Genomic DNA, 20,597 nt, shown 5'->3' on the forward strand with positions numbered 1-20,597 from the left:
AGAGACCAAGACTGATGTTTTTCGTGGCACGTGACACACAGCCACTTGTGCTCAAAACATTTTACTCCTTCCTGTTCCTTCTACCCTCCACCCCAGATCCAAGCCTGAGCCCAGCTCCGGTGGGGGCTCAGTCCTCCGGAGTGAGGGATCAGGGTTCAAGGGGGGCACGGCAGCCAATGCGCAAGATTGGGGCCTTTTCTGTCCTTAAAAGCACGCTGCTCAGAGGCAACCCCAGCCCAGAAGACAGCAAGAGGGTGAAGCAGGGGGGCACATCAGACAGAACAGGTTGGGCCCTGGAGCCAATCTTTCAGCAGCAATCAGTGGGGCAGGGCAGTTGCCCAGTTTTCTAGAAACATGAGACCCAGGCCACAATTTCTTAGCTAAGGTTCCTTGGGGGCTCCATAGGAACCCAACCAATAGGTTTGTGGACAGCAGGTGGCTAGACCTAGCCAGTACCATAGGTAGTAATGCTCCTGGCTTTGGGTTTAGTCTCAAAGAACAAACCCAGGAGGATGGGTTCAAGGGTCGGTATGGAGCCCTGAACTCCCACAGGGTCCTGGGAGGAAGGAGTGACTCAAATGCCCAAAGAATGTCAAGGAGGGGTCAGGTTCATTCCTGGAAACGGATCTGTCCTTGGGTGCAATATGGCAGTCCTGGAAGCAGGGTCAACTCGTAGGGTGAGTAGCTCAGTGCTCCCATCATGGGTGGAGTAGGCACAGGGTCAGGGCTAGTGGTAGCAAAAGGATGGGCCCCAACAAACCCGGGCCTGGAGTAGAGCTGAAGGCCAGATGGTTCTTGCAGAGGTTGGTATCGGGCTGAGACTCCTGGGTTCGGGGCACCACCTGAGGCTGGAGCTCTGCTACATGGTGGTGAATCCAAGAGGCATAGCTGGAGGTCATAGTGTACACACCAGGTCTGTTGGGGGCCCCACAGGCATCACCCCAGCTCACAATGCCTGCCAGGTACCAGAGGCCCCCAACAGGGCAGGAGAGAGGACCCCCAGAGTCACCCTGAGGAGAAAAGGCATAAGACAGCTGTCAGGACCAGGCCCCAGGCTTCCAGTCACCTATGCCAGCCCTCGTTTCCCAAGATGCACTTGTCTCTTGTTCCACAGGACCCCCTCCCTGCATTTACCTGGCAGGCATCCTTGCCCCCCTCTACATAGCCTGCACACACCATGTCCTGCTGGATAGAGTGGGGCTCGTTAGGCTTGGCGTCGATGTTGTACAGGCAGTTACATGTTTCCCGGCTGATCAGTGGCACCTCAAGTTGCTGTAGTTGCCTGGGGGCCTGGAGGCTCACTGTGGGGGCAAAAGATGCTTAGCCAGGGCCTCCTCCCCTGGTGAGGCTCCCTTCACGCCTTTAGACGTCAGCGCCCCGCCTCACCTGAGGGGGCCACATGGCCCCATCCCGTGACAGTACATTGGAGGCCGTTGGGGAAGGAGGCATTGGCTGCAGGGAGGCAGATGGGCCGGATGTAGCGGGAGAAGGTGATGGGGCTGCTGAGACGGAGGAGTGCGATGTCCCCCTGGGAGCCCTCATGGTGGTAACTGGTGTGGGAGATGACCTGTGCCACGGTGCGGACCTCGGCCGTAGGCGTGTAGGAGTCCAGCTGGTGCGCCCCTAGCTTTACCTCATACTCTTCCTTTCGGTGCTCCCTGCAAGAAGGCAGGGCAAAGGTTGAGACCCACGAGACCTATCTTGGTTCCTTGAACCCTGTTGCCTTTTGGCATCCAACCCTAGATTCTGATCCTAGGTTAAGGACTTTTCAGGCCCCAAACTGGGTTCTAGTTTTATCCTATGACCTGTGACCTCTGGCCTCACTCCTGACTGGTCTTTCAGACTTTGTTGATACCCCTAAACCCAATCCAAGAATCCCTAATCTAAATTGATCCCTCAACTTCTGACCTCCAGCCCACTTTTGACTTCCCCCACCTTGCCCCCGACTCAGTTGGTACCTTGGGAAGCAGTGAGCAGCTGACAGCACCCACTGCTCAGACACGAGAGAACCGCCACACACGTGGATGCCATCATAGATGATGCTGACCTGCCAGGGCCACTGGCCAGGGGTTGCACTGTTACCACCTGTGATGCGTGCTTGGGAGGCTACACCGCAAAAGGCTGCCCAGGGAGGAAGGGGAGGGGGTCAGGCCCTTCTGGGACCCTCATACAATGTCCTTAGCTCTGCCATTCCTGATAAGGCCCAGGAGATCTGGTTTGGAGCTTCGGAAGTGAGTTCATAGACACCACCACCCCTTTGTCCCCATCCCACTGCTTACCAGGCATGGTCAGTTTTGCCACCTTGCCATCCTTGACCCATTCATTACCTTGTTGAGCTCTCAAACAGCTTCCTTCCTCAGACCTTCCCTACCTTCCATCCAATCCACCCCCTTATAAGTCTGAAGACCTTTATAAATGAGAAATCTGGCCAGGTGACACCCCTGCTTAAATCCTTCCCTGGTTTCACACCGCCTGTAAGATACAGTCCAGAGCCTCCATGACACTGCCATCTACGCCAGCCATTCATCTGGACACTTCTGTCAGAGATACGGAGTCACACACTTATTCACCTTCATATCTTGGCTCATCCAGGTCATTGCCTAGAATACCTTTCCTTATCCCTACTTTGCTGGGCAAACTTCAATTTGCCCTTCCTTAGCCGCTCCCAGGACCTGTGCTTCACTTGACTGTTGTGTCTGCTTCAACCACACCAACCTGGGCACTCCCTAAGGGCAGACACCAGAGCAGAGCCCCATGTGCCCAGTGCCCAGCATGGAGCTGGGCAGAAAGAGGGAGCTGTGGATGTGTGTGTTGAACAAAGGAACAGAAGAGCTGCGCCCCAGCGGTGTGAAGGCCGCCCTACCCCCGCTGAGGCGAGCTGTTTGGAACAGGACCCGGTGCCTTCACAAAGTCACCTTCCCAGGAGCAGAGAAAACTGCCCAGCCCGGCTCCTCCTCCTCCTCTCACAATAATGACAATAGCTACTATTTAGTGACTTAGAACAATGCAAGGCCCTGAAGGGGCTTTCACTTCCTCTATCATCTGGACTCCTCACACAGCCCCAGGAGATAAACATAACCAACTTCATTTTAGAGATGAGGGGACAGGCCAACCACATAGCTAGTCAGTGGTGAAGCCAGGACTGAATATCTTGCCTCAGAGTCTGGCGGTGTGCCTTTGAAGAAAGAAGACCCTGGATTTGTTTCCCTCAAAACAACCCACATTAGGAGTCAGACCCGGGTTTAAATCCCAGCTTTGCCACTTACTGGCTGTGTGCCCTTGGCCAAGTCATTCTCTGCACCTTGGTTTCTTTATATGTAGAACAAGGGCTACAATCCTTGTGTCATCGAGCTACTGGGGGGAGTTATAAGTAAAACAATTACAGGGGGAGGTCCTGGCTGGGTTGCTCAGTTGATTAGAGCGACATTCAGATACCTGAGGTTGCGGGTTAGGCCCCTGATCAGAGCACATACAAGAAGCTACCAATGAATACGTAAATAAGTGGAACAACAAATCAACGTTTATCTTACTCAAATCAATAAAATAAAAATTTAAAAAACAATTGTGGAGGAGGGGTGAGACAGTCTGGCAGAGAGGGGCAGGCATTCATTAAACATTCCATGGGAATTTGATTCTGTGTCCCCTCTTCCCCTCCCCCACTTCCCTCCCCTCAAGCCTCACCTTCGGACCCGGCCCCACCAGCTCCTGGAAGGCAAGGGAAAGAGGGAGAAGTAAGCAGAGAAGACCAAGTTCCCAGACTTATTAGCATCTGCCACTTCTCTGGAGAGCTGCCCCTCCCCCTGGGAAGCCAAAGTTGAAGAGCTAGGGAGCCGGGGATTCTTGAGCCCAGGATAAGGGACTTGCTCCAGGAATGGGTGATAACCCTGGCCCCAGTGCACCACCCCTCCTACCCTCTACCCGCACCTGCTCACTTACCCAACCCGGATCGGAATAATCCAAGCAAAAGCAGAGTGGCCACAGCGTCCAGCTGCCTAGGCCCCAGGCCTGCCCTCTGGGCCATGGCCCAGGATGAGGGCCCCTGGGGAGACACCAGGCACCCAAGAGAAGGCACCGAGGACTGGTTTCGAAGGCAAGATTCAGGTGCTGGCCCAGAGGAAATGGATGTTGGAATCCGTGCTGGGAAGATAGGAGCTGGTGTCCAAGTCTGGTTTTGAAGGCAGGGGCCAGGCACAAGGGGAGTGATGGAATCTCCAGAGAGAGCCCTCAGGGAGGACACGTCTCAAGCACTGCCTGGCTACACAGAAAACTTCCTGAGTGGCAGCTCCTTGGAGAGAAGCACCTACCTGCCCGCCCCTCCTTTGGCCCCGCCCTCCCTAGTCAGCTCTGCCAGCTTCTCTCTCCACCAAAGCTCTGAATCCTCCCAGACCCCAAGGGGGTGGGGGTGGGGAGTGCGTGTACGTGTGTGTGTCTGCGCGCATGCGTGCGTGGGGTGGGGGTTGGTGATCAACCATACAGCAGCCCCAGGCAGGGCTGGAAATTGGAATGGCCCAGCTCACTGGAGGGCCACTCAGCTGCTGTTGGCCCCAGGTCTTTCAGGTCTCCCAAACCAGTTATGCCTCCTAGGGGTTGGCCCAGCCGTTATCATGACCACAGATGCTCCTCCCCACCCTCCCTTCTAAGGCCCCATGTCAGAGCCTAGGACACCTGGGTGAGCCCCAGGCTAGGGTCCGTTCAGGCCCTTCTGTAAAGCCCGAAGCCTCGTCTGTGTGTGATGAGGTGTGGTGAGCGTGGCTGGCAGGACCAACCATCTCACAAATATTTACTGAGTCCCTATTCTGTTACAGGCACAGGAGACAAAACAGGCAGCATCCCTGCCTTCCTTGAGCTCACCCTGAAGTAGGGGTGACAGACTTGACTCAAATAATCACACAAGCAATTATAGCATAATATCAAATTAGGAACTGTGATAAAGGAAGGAGAATGGGGGTTCTGGGAGCCATTTACAGGAGCTTGACCCAGGCTGGAATCAAGAAAGGCTCCTCAAGGAAATGCCTTCAGAACTGAGACCCAAAAAGGTTATGAAAAGGTATTAACAAGACAAAGGTGGGGGAAGAGTGGTTCAGGTGGGGGACACAGGTGGCACAGGGTCAGGGAAAGAAGACCCGAGCGACCAGGTCAGGAATTGGGTACTTCCTCTGTGAGCGGATCAGTCTGTGGATAATTGCAAATGTATGTTGGCTTCAAGGTTTAGGAAAACAGAGCACCACTTCCTTACCTACCTTCCATAGAGTAGGTGTCTGGACCTTTAAGCCAAGACTTCAGGGCCCAGGCTGGAGTAGGTGAGAGGACAAAGGCTAAATCTGAAGAGATATAAACTGGAGAGGAGGGGCAAGACACTGGGCACTGTGGGTGTGTTCCGGTAGAAGATGAGGTACAATAATGTTTGTGGGGGATGGCATGTGAGTGACTGACTGGGTATGGGGGGCAAGTAGGGATGTATGTCCCTGTGGAGATTGAGAAGAATATTCTATTTGGGGTCTGGCAGCTAACGATAAGCCTAGATCTTGAAGGACCTCTGCCCATCTCCTCTGTCTTCCAAGAACTTCTAGCTGCCTTTAGGTGTCCCCATCACAGATTTAACTCCAGCCCCAGAGGTGACCCCTCTGTCACCCTCCTCAGCTGGCTTCCACCCCGAGCACCTCCCTTTCCCAGGTCCCCATTAGCTCTTTTATGGTGCTCAAACAGCACCTCTATGACCCCTTCCTGACCCCCAACCAGGGTTGTCCATGTAGCTCCCCACTAGGGAGCACCTCATGGGCTTATCCCTCAGACCCTAGCAGTGCTATGACTTTGTAATTAGCAGGGAACATGTCTGAGTTAATGTGGAGATGGAACTCAAACCCTGGTAGCACTGGGCAGGATGTGAAAGCTGTGGGCCCTTGAAGGGTACAAATGTCATGTGCGTATGGGGGACACTGGAGGTATATACTTTGGGATATCACTCATCAGGGTGTGTAGGAAGGGGGTGGCTCCCTGTGGGTATAGGAAATTGTAGACAGACTCTGGACTCTCATACTCCTGGATCCTTCCTTCTGTGACTCTCACCCTCAGTCCTTACTCTGGGGAGATGGGCAGTGGGGTCAGAGCCAGGAATGAGGTGTCCAGCAGGTGCTGGGGATGACAGTTCCATTGCGGAGGTGACACACACCCAGCTGGCCACCCTACCTCCCCCACCCTTGGGCAGGAATGAGGGACAGCTGCCACGTTATCAGAGATACATTTCCTGGGAGCTCAAGGCCTGACTCACAGAGGCCCAGGAGGGAGGGGCCCTACCCCTTGCGCTTCTCTCTAGCCCCCAAGCCTGCCCTCAACAATTCCAAAAGACCATGTGTCTTTGTTTACACCTTTATTATCCACTCCTGCTGGCCCCAAGGATTCCAGGGCACAAAATATCTGGGCACTGAGGCCAATTATCTGAAGCCATTGCAGTCTAGGTGGGCGGGGGAGTTCTGGAGGTTCTGGCTAAGGGACTGAAAGCCGGATAAGTCACATTCCAACCCCACTGGAAGGGAAATTGAGGGCTGGAGGGGGTGGGGAAGGGGAGAGAGGTGGTCCAGGGACCCAGACCCATTAGCCCTGGATCAGGGGAGTCAGTAGCAGCAAGAACAGAGCAGCAGGAGGGGAGCCAGAGGTCCCAGCCATGTCCAGGGGACAGAGATTGCTGCCTTCAGGGAACCAGTAAGGAGAGCCACTCGGGGGCAGGAAATGGGCCTCTCCCACTGTCTGCGAAATCCAAGCCTCTTCAGGCCCAATGGAGGCAAACAGCTCCCGACTCCCTCTAACAGCCATGCCCACGAGGACCCAAGAGCCTCCCTCACTCTGGCACAGGAGCGGAGGTGCTGAGGTCACCTGCAGAGTAAAAGCCAAGGCCAAAATGGTCTCTTACCCTTTCTCCTGGTTCCCGGCACCTTCTAAGGTCCAGCTACAAAGTACTCCTTGTCTCCACCTTAGGCCCCCAGGCCCCGAGTCGCTCTCCAAGGTCTGACCAGGAAGCACTGCTTCTGGGCCCAGCACCCGATAATTTTAACCCTGTTTTCTTTCCAGGGTCCAGCTGCCCAGCACTGCCTTTTCCCGCCCTGGACCAGGATGCCCATGTCCCTGTACCTCACAGCTGTCTTCCTGCCCTTCTTCATACACGACACAGAGAGTCCCAGGGGGCAGAATACCCTGATAGAGGCAGCGACAGAGTTGTGGTGTCAAGATGGAGACAGCAGCAGCCACAGGGACTAGAGAGAGGAAAGAGGGTTGTCCTAGGGATTCTGGACTTCAATCACTTCTTACCCTCAGGACCCACGGCTCTCACCTCGGTCCCGGGGGTCTTTCCAGCCCAATACCCAGCAGCTGCCCCCCAGGGGGATTCCCCCTGGGTGAAGGCAGATGGACAAGGCTGAAGGGGAGGGCTCCACCCGGGAGCTCAGCTCTAGGAGGGCCAGGGGGGGCCGAAGTCCCAGGTGCCGGGGCAGGCGGATGCTGATGACCAACCGGGATTCCTGGTGGCCCTGTGGGAGGGGGCTGGCCCCTGTCCGGCCCAGGTACACTTCAATATAAGGCACTGTTGTAGAGCCTGGCCTGTTGGAACAAGGCCCAATGTTACCTCCTGCCCACCCTCCACCCGCATCCCCTTGCTGGTAAAGTCCTTCCCAGCCCAGGGAGATTCATTCCACAATGAATCTCCAGAGTCATTCCACTAACTCTTTTATTATTACTCCTTCCAAATCTCTCTTCTGTCTCAAAATACTTCATAGAAGCTTCCCTGTGCTATAAGAGTCGTTAAGGGAAAATATCCCACTATTGCAAGAGTTCTTTGGCCCATCTCCCAATTTTTCCCTCTTGCCAAGGAGATGGGTGAGACCCACCTGAGGACACAATGAGTGGCTGCTAGGACCCAGCCTGGGGCCACGAGGATCCCAGTGCAGACTCGATCACCAGCCACATGCACCTCTGCCAGCCAGGGCCACAGGAGCCCCACTGGAGCGGGCTCTGGCCGCAGGCCACAGGCTAGGGAGAGGAGGTGACCACCTCAGTGGGAGTCTCACAGCTGATCCCTGAAGCCCCTACCATGTATTTAAGAACTCCCAAGAACTAAGCCCCAAAGGCCTCCTCCTCACCACCATGTTCTGTGTGGGGAGGACAAGTTTGTGTCTCAGTTTCCTCCCCTTCAGGGCCCCAGTCCCAGGTCAGCTGATCCTCTAGGTAGGCTCCCCGAGTCACATGGCTGATCCATGGGCCATGGGTCTGAAGAGGGTAGAAGGCTCTGGGACGTAGGCATCCACTGGAGAAGTCTCTGATTCCAGCCAAGAACCAGGTCCCCTCCTCCCGGCACAAAAGGCTCCAACTGGAGTAGTTCTGCGGCAAGAGAGTGAGTGTTACCAACCTCTGCGTTTGTGTGTGTGTATGCAAGTTGATGAGAGGATATCAAAGGTCCTGGGGCTTTCCTGGACTCCACATTCCTCCTTTCTCGGACATAAGTCCCACTTCCTCCAAGTCAGGTTCCATTAATAATCTGTATAAGAAGTCAACCCAACTTTAGGATTCCCCTTAAACCCAAGGATAGCAAGAAAGCCCCACAGAGCCCAGAGCTGTCCTCGGCCCCTCCCAAAACCCCGCCAGAGTCAGGCTCCGCCCTCAGAGCGTTCGGGCCCCTCCTTCACCCCTTCTCTGCCCCAGGAGCGCTCAGCCTCTTTCCCAACTTCTCAGGCCCCACCCCCAACCTCCTAGGCCTCTTTCCGATTCCTAACCCAGCAGCGGCCCGACTCCTCCTCCTCCTGGTAGGCGGGGCAGAGTGCGTGCGGTGGGTCTCCCGGCGGCGGCACTGTAGCCCCCTGGTGGCCGTACAAGCAGTGACACCACCAGCCGCCCAGCAGCTCCGCCTCAAGTAGTGCGTTAGGGCCGGATGCAGGGTCTGGAAGGGAAAAGGGAGGGAGTCGGCGTGCAGCGCGGTTGGGCCTTACGCCACCCAGCCCTGCCTGGCGTTGGGCCCCTGCTCACCGCCGCGGCCCCAGCGAGCCAGGCGGCATCGGCTCCCAGGCAGAAAATAGTGTTCTGGGTGCGGCAGGCACACTGGCCGCGGAGCCACGCTCAGGTTCACGGGCGCGCGCAGCTGCAGCAGCACCAGGGCAGAGGCGTAGTCCCAGGAAGCGTTCTTGTGTGGCACGAGGCGCACTACCTGCTCAGCGCGCAGGCGCGAGGGCAGCAGCACGCGCCAGCTGTCCAGGTCACGAGGCGGACGGTCTGAGCTGCCGTAGCTAAAGGATGGGGAGACTGGGGACGTGGGCTGGATTCCACACACTGGGCTGGAAACCTCTCACCCTTGACTTAGGCTCCGTATCCCAGTCTAGGATTCTATATCCCTGGCCTGAGAACTGTGCACTCAGACTCCTGCATCCTGGATCGAACTTATACTACCCCTCAACTCGCCCCCGATAGACCAGGACCCTGCTTTGCGATTTGGATCCTACACCTCCCAAGGATAACCTTCCCCCAACCCACCCCCACTCCAGACTGAGGTGTCCCCCCCACCCAGGGCTGGGGCCAAGTAGATGATGTCTCAGGCCGATGGGGGATGGGCAAGATTCTGTCTGAGATGTGGGTTTTTACTCACTCCAGAAAGCAGCTGGCAGGTGCCAACACCCAGCTTTCAGACACCAGTGCCCCGTGGCAGGGTCTGGATCCTGGCACTATCACCTGAGCCTCCCAAGGCCAGGCCCCTGGCCTCTGGGCCTTCCCACACTCTGAGGGGTGAGAAGCCTGAATCAGTGGGCCTCTTGAACCCCCAGCACTTTCCACCCCAACTCAAATAACCTATGTTTAACAGACATCCAGGGGTCCAACCCCCTCACCTGGCAGGGCAATCGTGCAGTTCTCATCCATGGGCTCCCAGGGGCCTGATTGGGGCCCCTGGGGCTGGGTGGGAAAGGCAGGCCCAGGCTCTGAGCCCATCACCTGTTCCCGGATCCATGCCTCGTAGGGAGCCACAGCAGTGAAGACTCCAGGGCGGTTCCTTCGTCCACAGCCAAAGCCAAAGCTGGTGATTCCTGCCTGGAACCATTGTCCACGTTCCTCACAGACCAGGGGCCCCCCAGAGTCTCCCTGATGACAGATGACTCAGTGTCAGGGGATCAGCCCAGGGACCCACCAACTTATAGTGGGCCATGTTCCAAAGCTTCTACATCTCTTCTTGTTGGCCCAACATACAGCCACCTTCTCCTAGGAACCTGCCTTGGCTGTGTCAGAGTCTGTATTCCCTACAACTCTAAACAGAAGAAAGACATGTAAAGCAGAAAAGCTGATGATGAAAGCCAAGCTGAGAACACCAAACTAATGCATTAAAGGCCATGCCAGAGAGACCTAAAGGTCTCACTTAAGAGTCAAATGATTCTTGTTCAATGAATAGTTCAAATAAATGCTGTCTTTGGTTTCTAAGTTCACCCAATTGTTAAAGTAAATCAGAGGTGCCAGCATTTAGGAGGCTGTTAGAAATAGGACATCTAAAAGCAGCAAGAAGAGACAGGAGGAAGAACTACAATGAACAGACACTAAAACAATGATTCTGGGCTATTTCATGCTTAGAGGTATTGTCCCTAAGACATCTCTGTAGTCCAGATCAGGCATCTCTGTGACCTGAACAGGGTCACAAAGAAGGCTCAGAATCATCTAGAACTGTGCTGTCCAATATGGTAGACACTAAATAAAATAAAAAATTTAATTCCTCAGTTACACTAACCACATTTCAGATGTTTTTCAAATGTTCAGTAGACAATGTGGCTAGTGAGTACTATCCTGGACAGTGCAGGTATAGAACATTTCCATCACTGTAGGAAGTTCTATTGGACAGTGTTGGTCTAGAGGAATTTGAATTGCTCACAATTCTGTTCAAGAAGGCAGAGGATTATGTCCATAAGTCCTGGAACCTCATAATTGGAAGGGTCCCTGAATGCCATCTTAATTGAATCCCCATCACCACCATGATCTGAGTACTGAAAAAATGTGTATCATTTGAGAAGGATTTCTGGGAAAAATATTTAAGATATACTATATTTTGGCCTTTAGCAGGTTATATGAAAAATTCCCTTCTGTGAAGGATTAATTCATTTTTAATGGTAACTATTTACTGAGTCTCTACTAACAGGTGCTTTGCTGTCCTTCTTCTAGCTGGGAAGTGGGATTATAATAATACTAATACTTAATGCTTATTTAACTCTTATTAAGGACCACACACTGTCCTAAGTGTTCTTACATATATAAATTTGCAGTCCTCCAGGTGAGAAAGTCTGGACATAAGGAGGTTAAATAACTTGGTGAAGGTCACATAGCTAATAAGCAGTGGGGCCAAGCTTCAAACCAGGCAGACTCACCACTCCAGAGTATGGCACATAACCACTGCACTATACTGCCATAAATAACAGTTGTTGAATCCCAAGTTCTATTCATTTATATTGTCCTCCTTTCCAGATAAGGCTCAGAGATATGAAGGAGATGGGATTTATCTGTTTCTCATACTGCTTCCTATTGGTTACAGTTCTGCCTGCCTTGTCAGGCAGGTGCAAGGGCCTCCCCTCACCTGGCAGGTGTCCCTGCGGCCCTCTGGGTAGCCAGCACACAGCATCCCTGGCAATAGCTGTAAAGTGAGGTTGAAGGGACCAGGCCGGCTGTAGAGACATTGACAGGCAGCTTGTCCCAGCAGCCTTAGCTCCACTTCTTGCAGCACCCAGGGGAGAGGCAGAGGGTCTGTGGGCAGAACCAGAGAGCTAATGCTGTGAGGCAGGCATGGAGTCCCCTGTTCCCCAGAGCTTAGGTTTGTCCCCTCCAGCTGCCTCCTGGACATCTCTTTCTAGATGCCTCATGGCACTTCAGCCCACCACACCCAAAAGCCAATCCTCTCTTCTCTTGCTTCTCTTTGTCCTTCTTCCTACATCCTCATCTCAAGAATGACCCCTATTAAGCACCCAGTGAGAGCTACCACGTATGGTTATGTACTGCACAAAGGTGTCCAGCCAACAAAGGACTAATGTGAGAGCTAAAATCACTAAGCTCTGTTTTCTGACATGGGCTGTGTCGGTCCTGAGAGGGCACACTTTTCAACACAGATGCTATACACACTAGATGCAGTCTTGTACCAAGTTGCTAAGTATGGAATCTGGGTGTCATCCCTGATCCTTGTCTCAATTTCCCCTCCCCAATAAGTTCCCAAGTCCAGAAAACCTTTCATTTGTGACCTCTTGGTATATTTTACTGCAACTGTCCCAGTTCAGGAGGCATAACCTTGGGCTTGGATGATTGGCCCGGCCTCCTCAATGATCCGTTTCCCAACCCACCCTTCACTTGTTGCTGCCAGAGAAATGTTTTCAAAGCTCCGCTCTGATCTTACCAAGGAATATTAAATGGATCTCACTGCCTAAACCTGACACCTCAGTCCTTTCCTGAGGTGAACCTGCTTTCAATGGAGACGAAGCTCAGGACCCAGAAAGGGTGAGGGAACAGTGTGGACAGAGCTACTTCCCTCCCCACCCAGAATCCTGAGAAGTCAGGGGTTGGCTGAGGCTGTACTTGAGGGTCAACCAGGGAAGTTCAGGGATTGTCCTGGGGATTCTTGCAGTTGGTGGGGTACTCTGGTCCTCAGCTTGACGTTAAGGCCTTCATGGTCCAGCCCCAGCAGCTTTTGCAGCCTCTGCCCTCTTCACTTCAGCCTGGCAGCCTGGCCCTTCTCCATCTGCTATGCCTCACCTGGGTCTCCAGGATGGCCTGCATCTCCTCCACCTTCCTGTAATGCCAGCTTATGACCTGACTTCACAAAACCTCTCCAGAAATATGCTGTGGTGCCCATTGTCAGGATAGCCTGGAGCCATCCATACAGACTCCCTAGGTGCTCAGACTGACCCTTCCATGTCACCTCCTGCCCTGATGGGGCCCCTGCAAGCCGAGGCTGTAGCATCTCCTCCCCAAGTACCCTCTCTAAAGCCCCAGGCATTGCAAAAGCCTGGTCAGAGATGTGGAATTATTGTGGGGGCCTTGCTAACATGGAAAGATAACTGGTTAATGGGGATGATAGGGAATGGAAAAGTTATCTATTTCTCCCCATACCTTCTAACATAAGTGTTTGCTTATTTAGCTAAATAAGTATTATTGTCTACCCTCTAGAATGCAAACTTTGCTTGTTATGTTCATTGGTGTATCTCTAATGCCTAACACAGTACCTAGCATAAGGAGGTGCTCAAAAAATATCTGTTCAGTAAATGAGAGATGGACTAAATGAATGAGGGTGAGGAGGGTGCGTAGGGAGAAGACAGAAAGTGGGGGAGTAGAGATGAGCAGGGGGAGGATAGGATGTGAAGAAGGAAGTTGGGGAGGAAGGGGGATGGGAGGAAAGGAGGGCAGAAATTGATGTTTGCTGAAAACCTACTATACACCAGGCGCAGTGCTTTAGTGCTCGGATCACCTAGAGTACAAGTATCTAAAAGGCGCCCTGGCTGGTGTGGCTCAGGGGATTAAACACCAGCCTCTGAACCAAAGGGTCATTGGTTTGATTCCCAGTCAGGGCACATGCCTGGGTTGTGGGCCAGGTCCCTAGTTCGGGGCACTCAAGAGGCAACCACACATTGTGTTTCTCTCCCTTTCTTCCTCCCTTCCGCTCTCTTTAAAAATAAATAAAATCTTTAAAACACAAACAAAAATAAAGTCTACTAAATTAAATACTGCTATGCTAGTCATGCTAGCCATAAGCTTTACAGATTTTCTCGTTTAATCCACCCAACAACCCTGAGAAATGGGCCCTATTTTCCTGTTTTCCGAGGAAGAAATGGACTTGGGTGTAGTGCTTTGTCTGAAATAGCAGAGCTGAGATGGGAACTCTAGTCGGAACCTAAAGCCAGGAAAGACAAAACTGGAAGGAAAGGTGAGGAGGGAATGGGAGTTAAGAATCCGTGGTCTTAGTTTGAGGATGACGGAGGGAGCTTGGCAGGGCACTTATCCTTTGCCTAGCAAACCTCGCCCTAGGACCCGCCGATGGGCCCCACCTCCCAAGGGCCCACCCCTGGGCCGGTCCACATGGGGGGCGGGGAGGGGGCTGGCTTTTGGGACTCGTCCCCCCCCCAGGTCCCGCCCAGAGGGCCGTTCAGTAGGCTCCACCTCTCCGACAGCCCACCCCGGATCCCACCCACCTCACTCACCCGCCTCCTGCACGTCCCCCCAGCCGGTGGCCCAGCACGGTGTGCCGTGAGCGAAGCGGTGTGAGGCGCGGGGTAGGCAGACTGGCCGCACGGTGGGGCCCAGCCTGGCGGGGGAAGCCAGGCGCAGGAGGGCCAGGTCGGATCCCAGCTCCACACTGCTGTAGTTGTCCGGCACCAGGATGGCCGCCACTGCGCGTACGTGTGCGGAGTCCAGGGGTCCGTCTTGGGAGTGCACGCCCAGCAGTACCGACCACTCGGCTGCAGGCTCCAACGTCCCGTTGCTGCGCCAAGGCCGAGGCAGGAGGGGGTTAGACTGACCCTAATGAGGGGCGGATCCTCGTGGGGTTCGGGGCTCAGGACCTGGGAGAAGGTGGGGACAGCAGGAACCCAGGAGGGGCGGAGTTGGGTCCACTTTGGGGGCTAGAGCGATTGAAGTTGAGATAGAGCGGAGGTGGCCGACGGGGGCATGGGAACGATGGGATTCAGACTTGCGTATTTAGCAGCACTAACACTCTCAGAACCAGTATACCCCGCAGAGCAGCTGGCTTTGGAGTAGGGCAGGGAGGCCGGGGCAGCTAGTCTCCAAATTGGCTGCATACACGGGGTCAAAGCTGCGGGGCAGGTTTGGCTTTTGAAGGAGAGGAGCTGGATATGGGTGAATACTCACTTCACGAAACAGTGAGCCGCTGAGAGGACCCAGGAAGGGGCGATGAGGGAGCCCCCGCAGATATGGCCCCCACTCTGGTGCAGGCTCACCTGCCACGGCCAGCTACCCGGCTGTGCGTCTGAGCCCCCCACGATTCTGGTAGAGGACTCAGGGCGGCCACAGTCTGCAGTGGGATGCCATGGAGGTCATATCCCGGCGCTGTGCCTCACAGCAGGGGCCCAGGTAACTCAGGACAAATCCCCCTCCGCACCCCACTTCAGTTTGCCCATCTCCCCACCCCAAAGAAAGAACAAAATGGATCTAGGCACTTGTAAGTTTCTGGTCATTTCTGTCTCCCTCACTGCTTAGCCAGCCTTAACCTCCTTTTAGATCTGAGACCACCCCCTCTCACTCCCATTCCCCTCCTTACCCAGATCTTCAGGTTCTTCTTGAGTAGGACTGAGAGCTGGGAGTCAAAGGGTAAAGAGAGGAAGAGAGAGGAAGATATTGATGACTTCCAGCCCTTGACACTGCTCAGTCCTCATCTTTCTTCTCCATCCCCCACACCCTAACTCCCTCTTCCCAGCCCTTTCAGCACTGCCCCCCCTCACCCCCCAACAGCATCCATGCTACCCTTCCCTTTGCACCCGACTTTCCCCAGTCCAGCTGCCTTACCTGAGTCCGGGAAGGCTCCTGGGATGGGGCTGATGGCTGCAAAGAGGGAGGCAGGGAGAGGCTGGAGACCTACACATAGAGCCTGCCCTCCCTGTCTCCCTCCCCTAGACTTTACAGCTACTCCCTCTCCCCACTGCAGCCAGGCTCCCTTTCTCCCTCCTCTCACACACTATTTCTCTTCCTCCTGACACCTCACTCCCTCCTTCTGATGGCTCCTTCCCCTTCTTCTTCTGACACCAACTCCCTGAACAGAGCTCAAGAGCCCTGCTTTCCAGCTCCTCAGGTGCTAGGACCCAGGCCCCTTGCAGCCCTCTTCTGTCTCCTGAGGTTACCGAGGATCACAAGTGGGAGAAGCAGGTGTTGGAACATGGTACATCTGAGTCAGCTGGAGGCACAGAGATGGGTGAATGTCTGCGTCCTGCCACAGCTCTGACACTGTCTAGGCAGCAGGTGACTCCTGATGGTCCTAGGAGCAGCCCCACCCTCTCTGGCCAGAGCCCATCCCTGGGAATCTGAGAAGATCTGCGGTTGGAAGGGGGAAGTAGGGAGCCTGAAGGCCCAACCCAGAACCCTGTCCCATCTCACATCTCTGGAGGCCCAGGGTGGGGGTGGGAGGCAGATGTCCTAGTTCCAGGATACCTCTTGGATGGAGCAGGGAGGAGAGGATAGCCAGGGGCTGGGAGGCCAATGTTGGTGAGCATTGGCGAGCAGGGCTATAGGTAAGCAGTGGCCCTTGGACAGGGGAGGTGGCCCCTCATTGACTTGACTCATCTGAGACCTCACCTCTCTTTAGGGTGCGGCTGCCCCAGTGGCTTGGACTTCTCACACAGCTCTGGTTACTGAAGTTGCGGCCAGGTCTGGGAAGGGAGCCCTAGGGAATACAATCTCATCCTAACAAAAGGATCACAGATTCCGGCTGGTTGGGCAAAGTACAAGATTCTGGAAGGGGGCTGGGCAGGCTGGCAAAACCGGAAAAAGACTCCATCCTTCTCTGTGTAAGAATGAGCACTCTCAGGGGTTCTGTCACTTACTCCTTGTGTGACCTTGGGAAGGTCACTGAAGCCCTCCCTCAGTGTATATCAATAGAAGACCACTTAAGAAACATATGACATCTCAAAGAGAAATTGAGGAGAGTTTAATGAAGGAATTATTTACAGCAGGGTTAAGGAAAACCAGCAAGGGATGGTGAAGCACCCTGGGGCTAGCAATACTGGAGAGCCCTGCCTAAAGAGACAAAGAGAGGGAGAAGTTACTGAAACCAGGAAAGAAAGAGAGATGCAGATGTAGGCAAAGGCCAGCCAACAGGAGTGCCTTTAGTGGAATGCAACCTTTATCAAACTGTGGCTTAGCAGGGAGGAGCTGGGAAATAAAAATCCCCATCTCACTCTCCTCCTATCCTCTGATCACCTGCCAGCTCCTTCCATGTCTGAAACCTACAAGAAACAAGGGAGCCCATGATGTGGCCCGTAAGTGTCACTCTCTGGGGAAACAGATCAGGAAGCAGAAGTGTGGAGAATGAAAATCGAGGGTGAGGAATAGAGTGAATAAATAAAATGAGTCATTGTGGTCAAGGTACTAAACTGTAAACTTCAAGTGCGCTGAAGCACAAGAAAGATACAGTATTTTTTGTTTTAACTGACTCTGGGAACTTAAGCTCTTGAACTTTTCAGTCCTGCATTAATAGCTAGATGCATATCAGTGCGTTGTGTGTTAATCCCTGGATTTACATCAAACCCTTCAGTTAACCATCTAAAAGGCCTCAGAAAGAAAATGTTCCATTGCCTAGACCACTGGACATCTGATGAATACTATCCCGGACCAATTCAAGGCTAAGAATGCAGAACTGATTCTTCTCAAGAATGTATTTTTTCCTGTAAAACTCTCGGACTTTTCTTTCTCTTTTGGAACACCCTGGGTATTGCCTTAGTTGTGGTTCTGGTTTGCAAACCCTAAGACCCTTGAATAAATCTTTGTCATTTCTTTCTAGAAGTCTCCTGACTCTTGAGTATGTTTGACAAGGGACAAACAAACATTACCCACACACATATATCTATTTTCTAATAATATAAACTAATAATATTCTATTGGTCCAGTTTCCCTAGAAAACAGAGACCAAGGCAAAGCTTACACGCTTGTGCTTTATTGGGAGATAACATCCCAGGACAACAAGAAAGAGGGGAAATGAGAAGCCATCTGGGAGGGAAGCAATGTCAATACAGGGACCCAACTAACCTGAGCTAGTACAATGAAGGTAACCTTGGTGGTAATAATTTCAGGTTTGTTAACACAATCTTGGAGCTTCTAAGTCCCCTTTGGCACTCATTTGCTGGCGTTTGTCCCTCCAAGGATAAAGAATCAGTAATCTATCGAACAAACACTCAGAAAAATGAGACAACTAGCATTGTTCAAAGGTAGGAAAGACAGAGAAAATGTGTAGGGTGTCTCCCTAGAGAAAAGTGTTCCGCATTCCTCCCTCAGGATCCATTGCTTCAGCGAGCCACTGTGCTATTTAGAGGAGCAGGTCCTATACCTCAGGTCTGTTAGGGTGGGGAAAGAGTTAAGAATTATTGCTTTGGAGCAGCAGTTCTCGAATATGGTTTGAGAACTCCTGGAGGAGTCTCTAAGGCCCTTTCAAGGGGGGCCCAAAGCCAAAATTATTTCCATGATGTCAAGTGCTCAACAAAAGTTTTCAAAGGCTACTTGGTACATGATATCCCAAAAGGCTAGGTGCAGAAACATATATGAGAAACATGTAGATTTTCATGAACATATATAAGGGTCAGATAAAAGTGATTCTCAAACTGGTAAACTGTTACAGAGTGAAAGGGGGTTCTTTCATGTGGTGCCTTGGTGTAAAACCCAACAACTAGTGTTGAGGAAAACAGGTCTTTATTTACAGTATTCCAACCTGGGTAGGGCAGTGAGCACTTCAGCTCAGAGCCCTGTTCTCCCACGGGTCTGTTTTCAGCACTTCCCTTGCTCCCCAAAAGGCTAGAAGCCAAAAACATGCCCAGAAGCTCCCCATCCCTTATCTGTCAGCTGTCTCCTTCAGGACCCGGGGCACGATGTCATCAGCCTCCGTACAACAGTCCAGGAAAACATGTGCTTTGCCCTTTCAAAGCCACATGGTATTCTCCCTTTCAAAGCAGCATGGAGTTCTCTCTTTCCTTTCCAAGATGCATGGAGTTCTCCTCTGCCCTCCTTGCAAACTGTGTGAATCTCCCCTCCTCCTATCAAAGCCACATGGAGATCTTCTCCTTCCTGAAAACTGCGTGGATCTCCTCTCTTCTTCTCTAAAATGGTTTCTGCCTATTTTTAAATCCCTGACTGTGTCCGTCCTGTGACACAATGGGCGGGGTAACCAGTTCGGACCATTCACAGAACCTTGCGCAGACTCTGAATGCTCTTTCCGCACCATTCCATGGTCAAAATCCCTCCCATCCCCTTGGGGCCTTGGAAGAACCAAAGTCATTGCATAACTGAGACACTAGCTACTAGCCATAGTCATGCAAAGGCATCTTAAAAGCTGTTCCCTTTTCCCTGTCCCCTAACCCGCAGGCTCTGGTGATTTTTGGAGACCCCCACTCTGTAACAAAATGATTAGCAGCAAAAGAGAAAGGTAATCTTGAACAACTGTAATTTAGAAATAGAGGGGCTGGAGACATAAACAGTCAGAGTTAACCCAGAGTGTAAAGGACATAATATTTATCATCTGGGAAAATGTGGTAAGCAGATTAAGAAAACTTTCAAGAGGGGCTAGAGACACAGATAGTCAGAGTTAAGGAATATTTATTACCTGATAAGCAGGGTTTACCCAGAGTGTAAAGGGCATAATATTTACCACCTGGGAAATGTGGGGCTGGAGACATAAACAGTTAGAGTTAACTGAGTGTGAGGGGCATCCATCATGGAATATTTTTCACCTGGGCATTATGCATGATCAGCGAGTTAAGGAAACTTATTCATGAGTTAATGACTACTCTTAGTTGATTTAGTCAATTGCGTTAGATTGTAACTCTGGAGTATCCAGTAGGAAAAAACGGAGAGGAAGGAGAGGGAGAATAAAGATGTTTACTCCTGTTAGGATAAAAGCGGTCTGCTCTGAGTGGCAGGGCGCACCCTTTGTTAGGCTGCACCTGGACCTGCAGATCAGTGAATAAACAAATGCCTCCTTTACTGCTTAAGTCCCATGTCCCAGTGTTTTCATTGTGAGCATTTCTCACACATATAACAGATTTATTATTTTTAAATGAATCAATAAATATTTCAAGTATTTCTCAGTTTTATTTTCAAATACAGTAAATATTGGTAGATACAATCCACATAAGCAAAAGCTGTTTGGATTCCTCAATAATTTTTAAGAGTGTAAGAAGAGTCGTGGTCTGTGTGGTTCAGTTGGTTGGGTGCTGTCCCACGAACCAAAAGGTCGCTGGTTAAATCCCTGGTCAGGGCACATGCCTAGGTTGCAGGTTCCTCCCCAGTCGAGGAGTGTATGGAAGGCAACCTATCGATATTTCTCTCGTGCACCGATATTTCTCTTTCTGCCTAACTACCCATCTCTCTCTAAAAGGGGTTGGAGGGTGAAAAGGAGAAAGAGAGTAAGGAGATCCTGAGACTGAAATGTTTCAGAATCACTGAATTGGAGCAAGCAGTTTGTAGGCGAGGGTCTTCATGGTACGCAGCTTTGCTTTAACCACACTACACTCTGTCTTTTCTGCCTTTGAGTAATGCCAGTTTGAAAAGCTGCCCAGGTGATTCTGATAGTTCCTCCACCCCAAGATATTTTTGTTTGTGAATCAGTGCTTTAAGCTTCCTAACAGCCAACACAAAGAGAGAAAACCAAGCAAGAGTCTCTCTCTTCCAGAGGAACTCATGGAGAGGACACTTTGGTGTAATGAAATATTCTCCAACACATAATGTGGCAAAAGCAGCAAAGCGTTTCATAGGTTGATTTTTATAGTGCTGCTTAATGCCAGCCAGTAACACCACAATAAAACCACAGTCAATAAAATAATTATATGGGGGATACCTCTGGGTAAGAGAGGCAATACATGGATACACAGTTTTCTCTGTTAGTCAGATTAATGGGA

General features: G+C 52.2%; 2 protein-coding genes across 4 annotated transcripts; both read right to left on the reverse strand.

Moving 5' to 3' along the window:
* Window positions 1-12: 12 nt before the first annotated feature.
* PRSS8 (serine protease 8) lies at window positions 13-4,296 on the reverse strand. 3 transcript variants are annotated; one of them, XM_090277672.1, is made up of 6 exons: window positions 3,937-4,296; window positions 3,682-3,705; window positions 1,959-2,121; window positions 1,387-1,658; window positions 1,177-1,301; window positions 13-1,010 (listed from the first exon to the last, which is right to left on the reverse strand). In XM_090277672.1, the coding sequence occupies exons 1-6, from the start codon at window positions 4,019-4,021 to the stop codon at window positions 699-701; spliced, it is 981 nt and encodes a 326-aa protein (XP_090133798.1). In that variant the 5' UTR covers window positions 4,022-4,296; the 3' UTR covers window positions 13-698. The 3 variants fall into 3 exon arrangements, with proteins under 3 accessions (XP_090133798.1, XP_090133796.1, XP_090133797.1); XM_090277670.1 differs by having other exon boundaries at window positions 1,135-1,301; window positions 3,937-4,295; XM_090277671.1 differs by lacking the exon at window positions 3,682-3,705 and having other exon boundaries at window positions 1,135-1,301; window positions 3,937-4,295.
* A 2,058-nt stretch (window positions 4,297-6,354) lies between these two features.
* PRSS36 (serine protease 36) lies at window positions 6,355-15,876 on the reverse strand. The gene is made up of 14 exons (XM_090279386.1): window positions 15,840-15,876; window positions 15,508-15,543; window positions 14,854-15,016; window positions 14,187-14,467; window positions 11,582-11,748; window positions 9,861-10,110; window positions 9,623-9,752; window positions 9,010-9,266; window positions 8,760-8,923; window positions 8,130-8,367; window positions 7,878-8,019; window positions 7,325-7,590; window positions 7,126-7,247; window positions 6,355-6,870 (listed from the first exon to the last, which is right to left on the reverse strand). Exons 1-14 carry the CDS (start codon window positions 15,874-15,876, stop codon window positions 6,592-6,594), a joined length of 2,532 nt encoding a protein of 843 aa, XP_090135512.1. The 3' UTR covers window positions 6,355-6,591.
* Window positions 15,877-20,597: the final 4,721 nt, after the last annotated feature.

Source organism: Furipterus horrens, unplaced genomic scaffold, assembly GCF_987537825.1.
Source record: "Furipterus horrens unplaced genomic scaffold, mFurHor1.1.pri manual_scaffold_5, whole genome shotgun sequence".
Lineage (NCBI taxonomy): Eukaryota > Metazoa > Chordata > Mammalia > Chiroptera > Furipteridae > Furipterus > Furipterus horrens.

Bases quoted from the DNA above. Each gene is read 5' to 3' on its own strand.
- PRSS8 (XM_090277670.1), bottom strand. From the start codon at position 4,021: ATGGCCCAGAGGGCAGGCCTGGGGCCTAGGCAGCTGGACGCTGTGGCC. The intron at 1,302-1,386 runs GTGAGGCGGGGC...TTGCCCCCACAG, and splicing joins GGGCCATGTGGCCCCCTCAG to TGAGCCTCCAGGCCCCCAGG. The intron at 1,011-1,134 runs GTAAATGCAGGG...TTTTCTCCTCAG, and splicing joins GGGGCAAGGATGCCTGCCAG to GGTGACTCTGGGGGTCCTCT.
- PRSS36 (XM_090279386.1), bottom strand. From the start codon at position 15,876: ATGTTCCAACACCTGCTTCTCCCACTTGTGATCCTCG. The intron at 15,544-15,839 runs GTAACCTCAGGA...CCCTCTTTGCAG, and splicing joins TCTCCCACTTGTGATCCTCG to CCATCAGCCCCATCCCAGGA. The intron at 8,924-9,009 runs GTGAGCAGGGGC...TTTCCCTTCCAG, and splicing joins GGCTCGCTGGGGCCGCGGCG to ACCCTGCATCCGGCCCTAAC.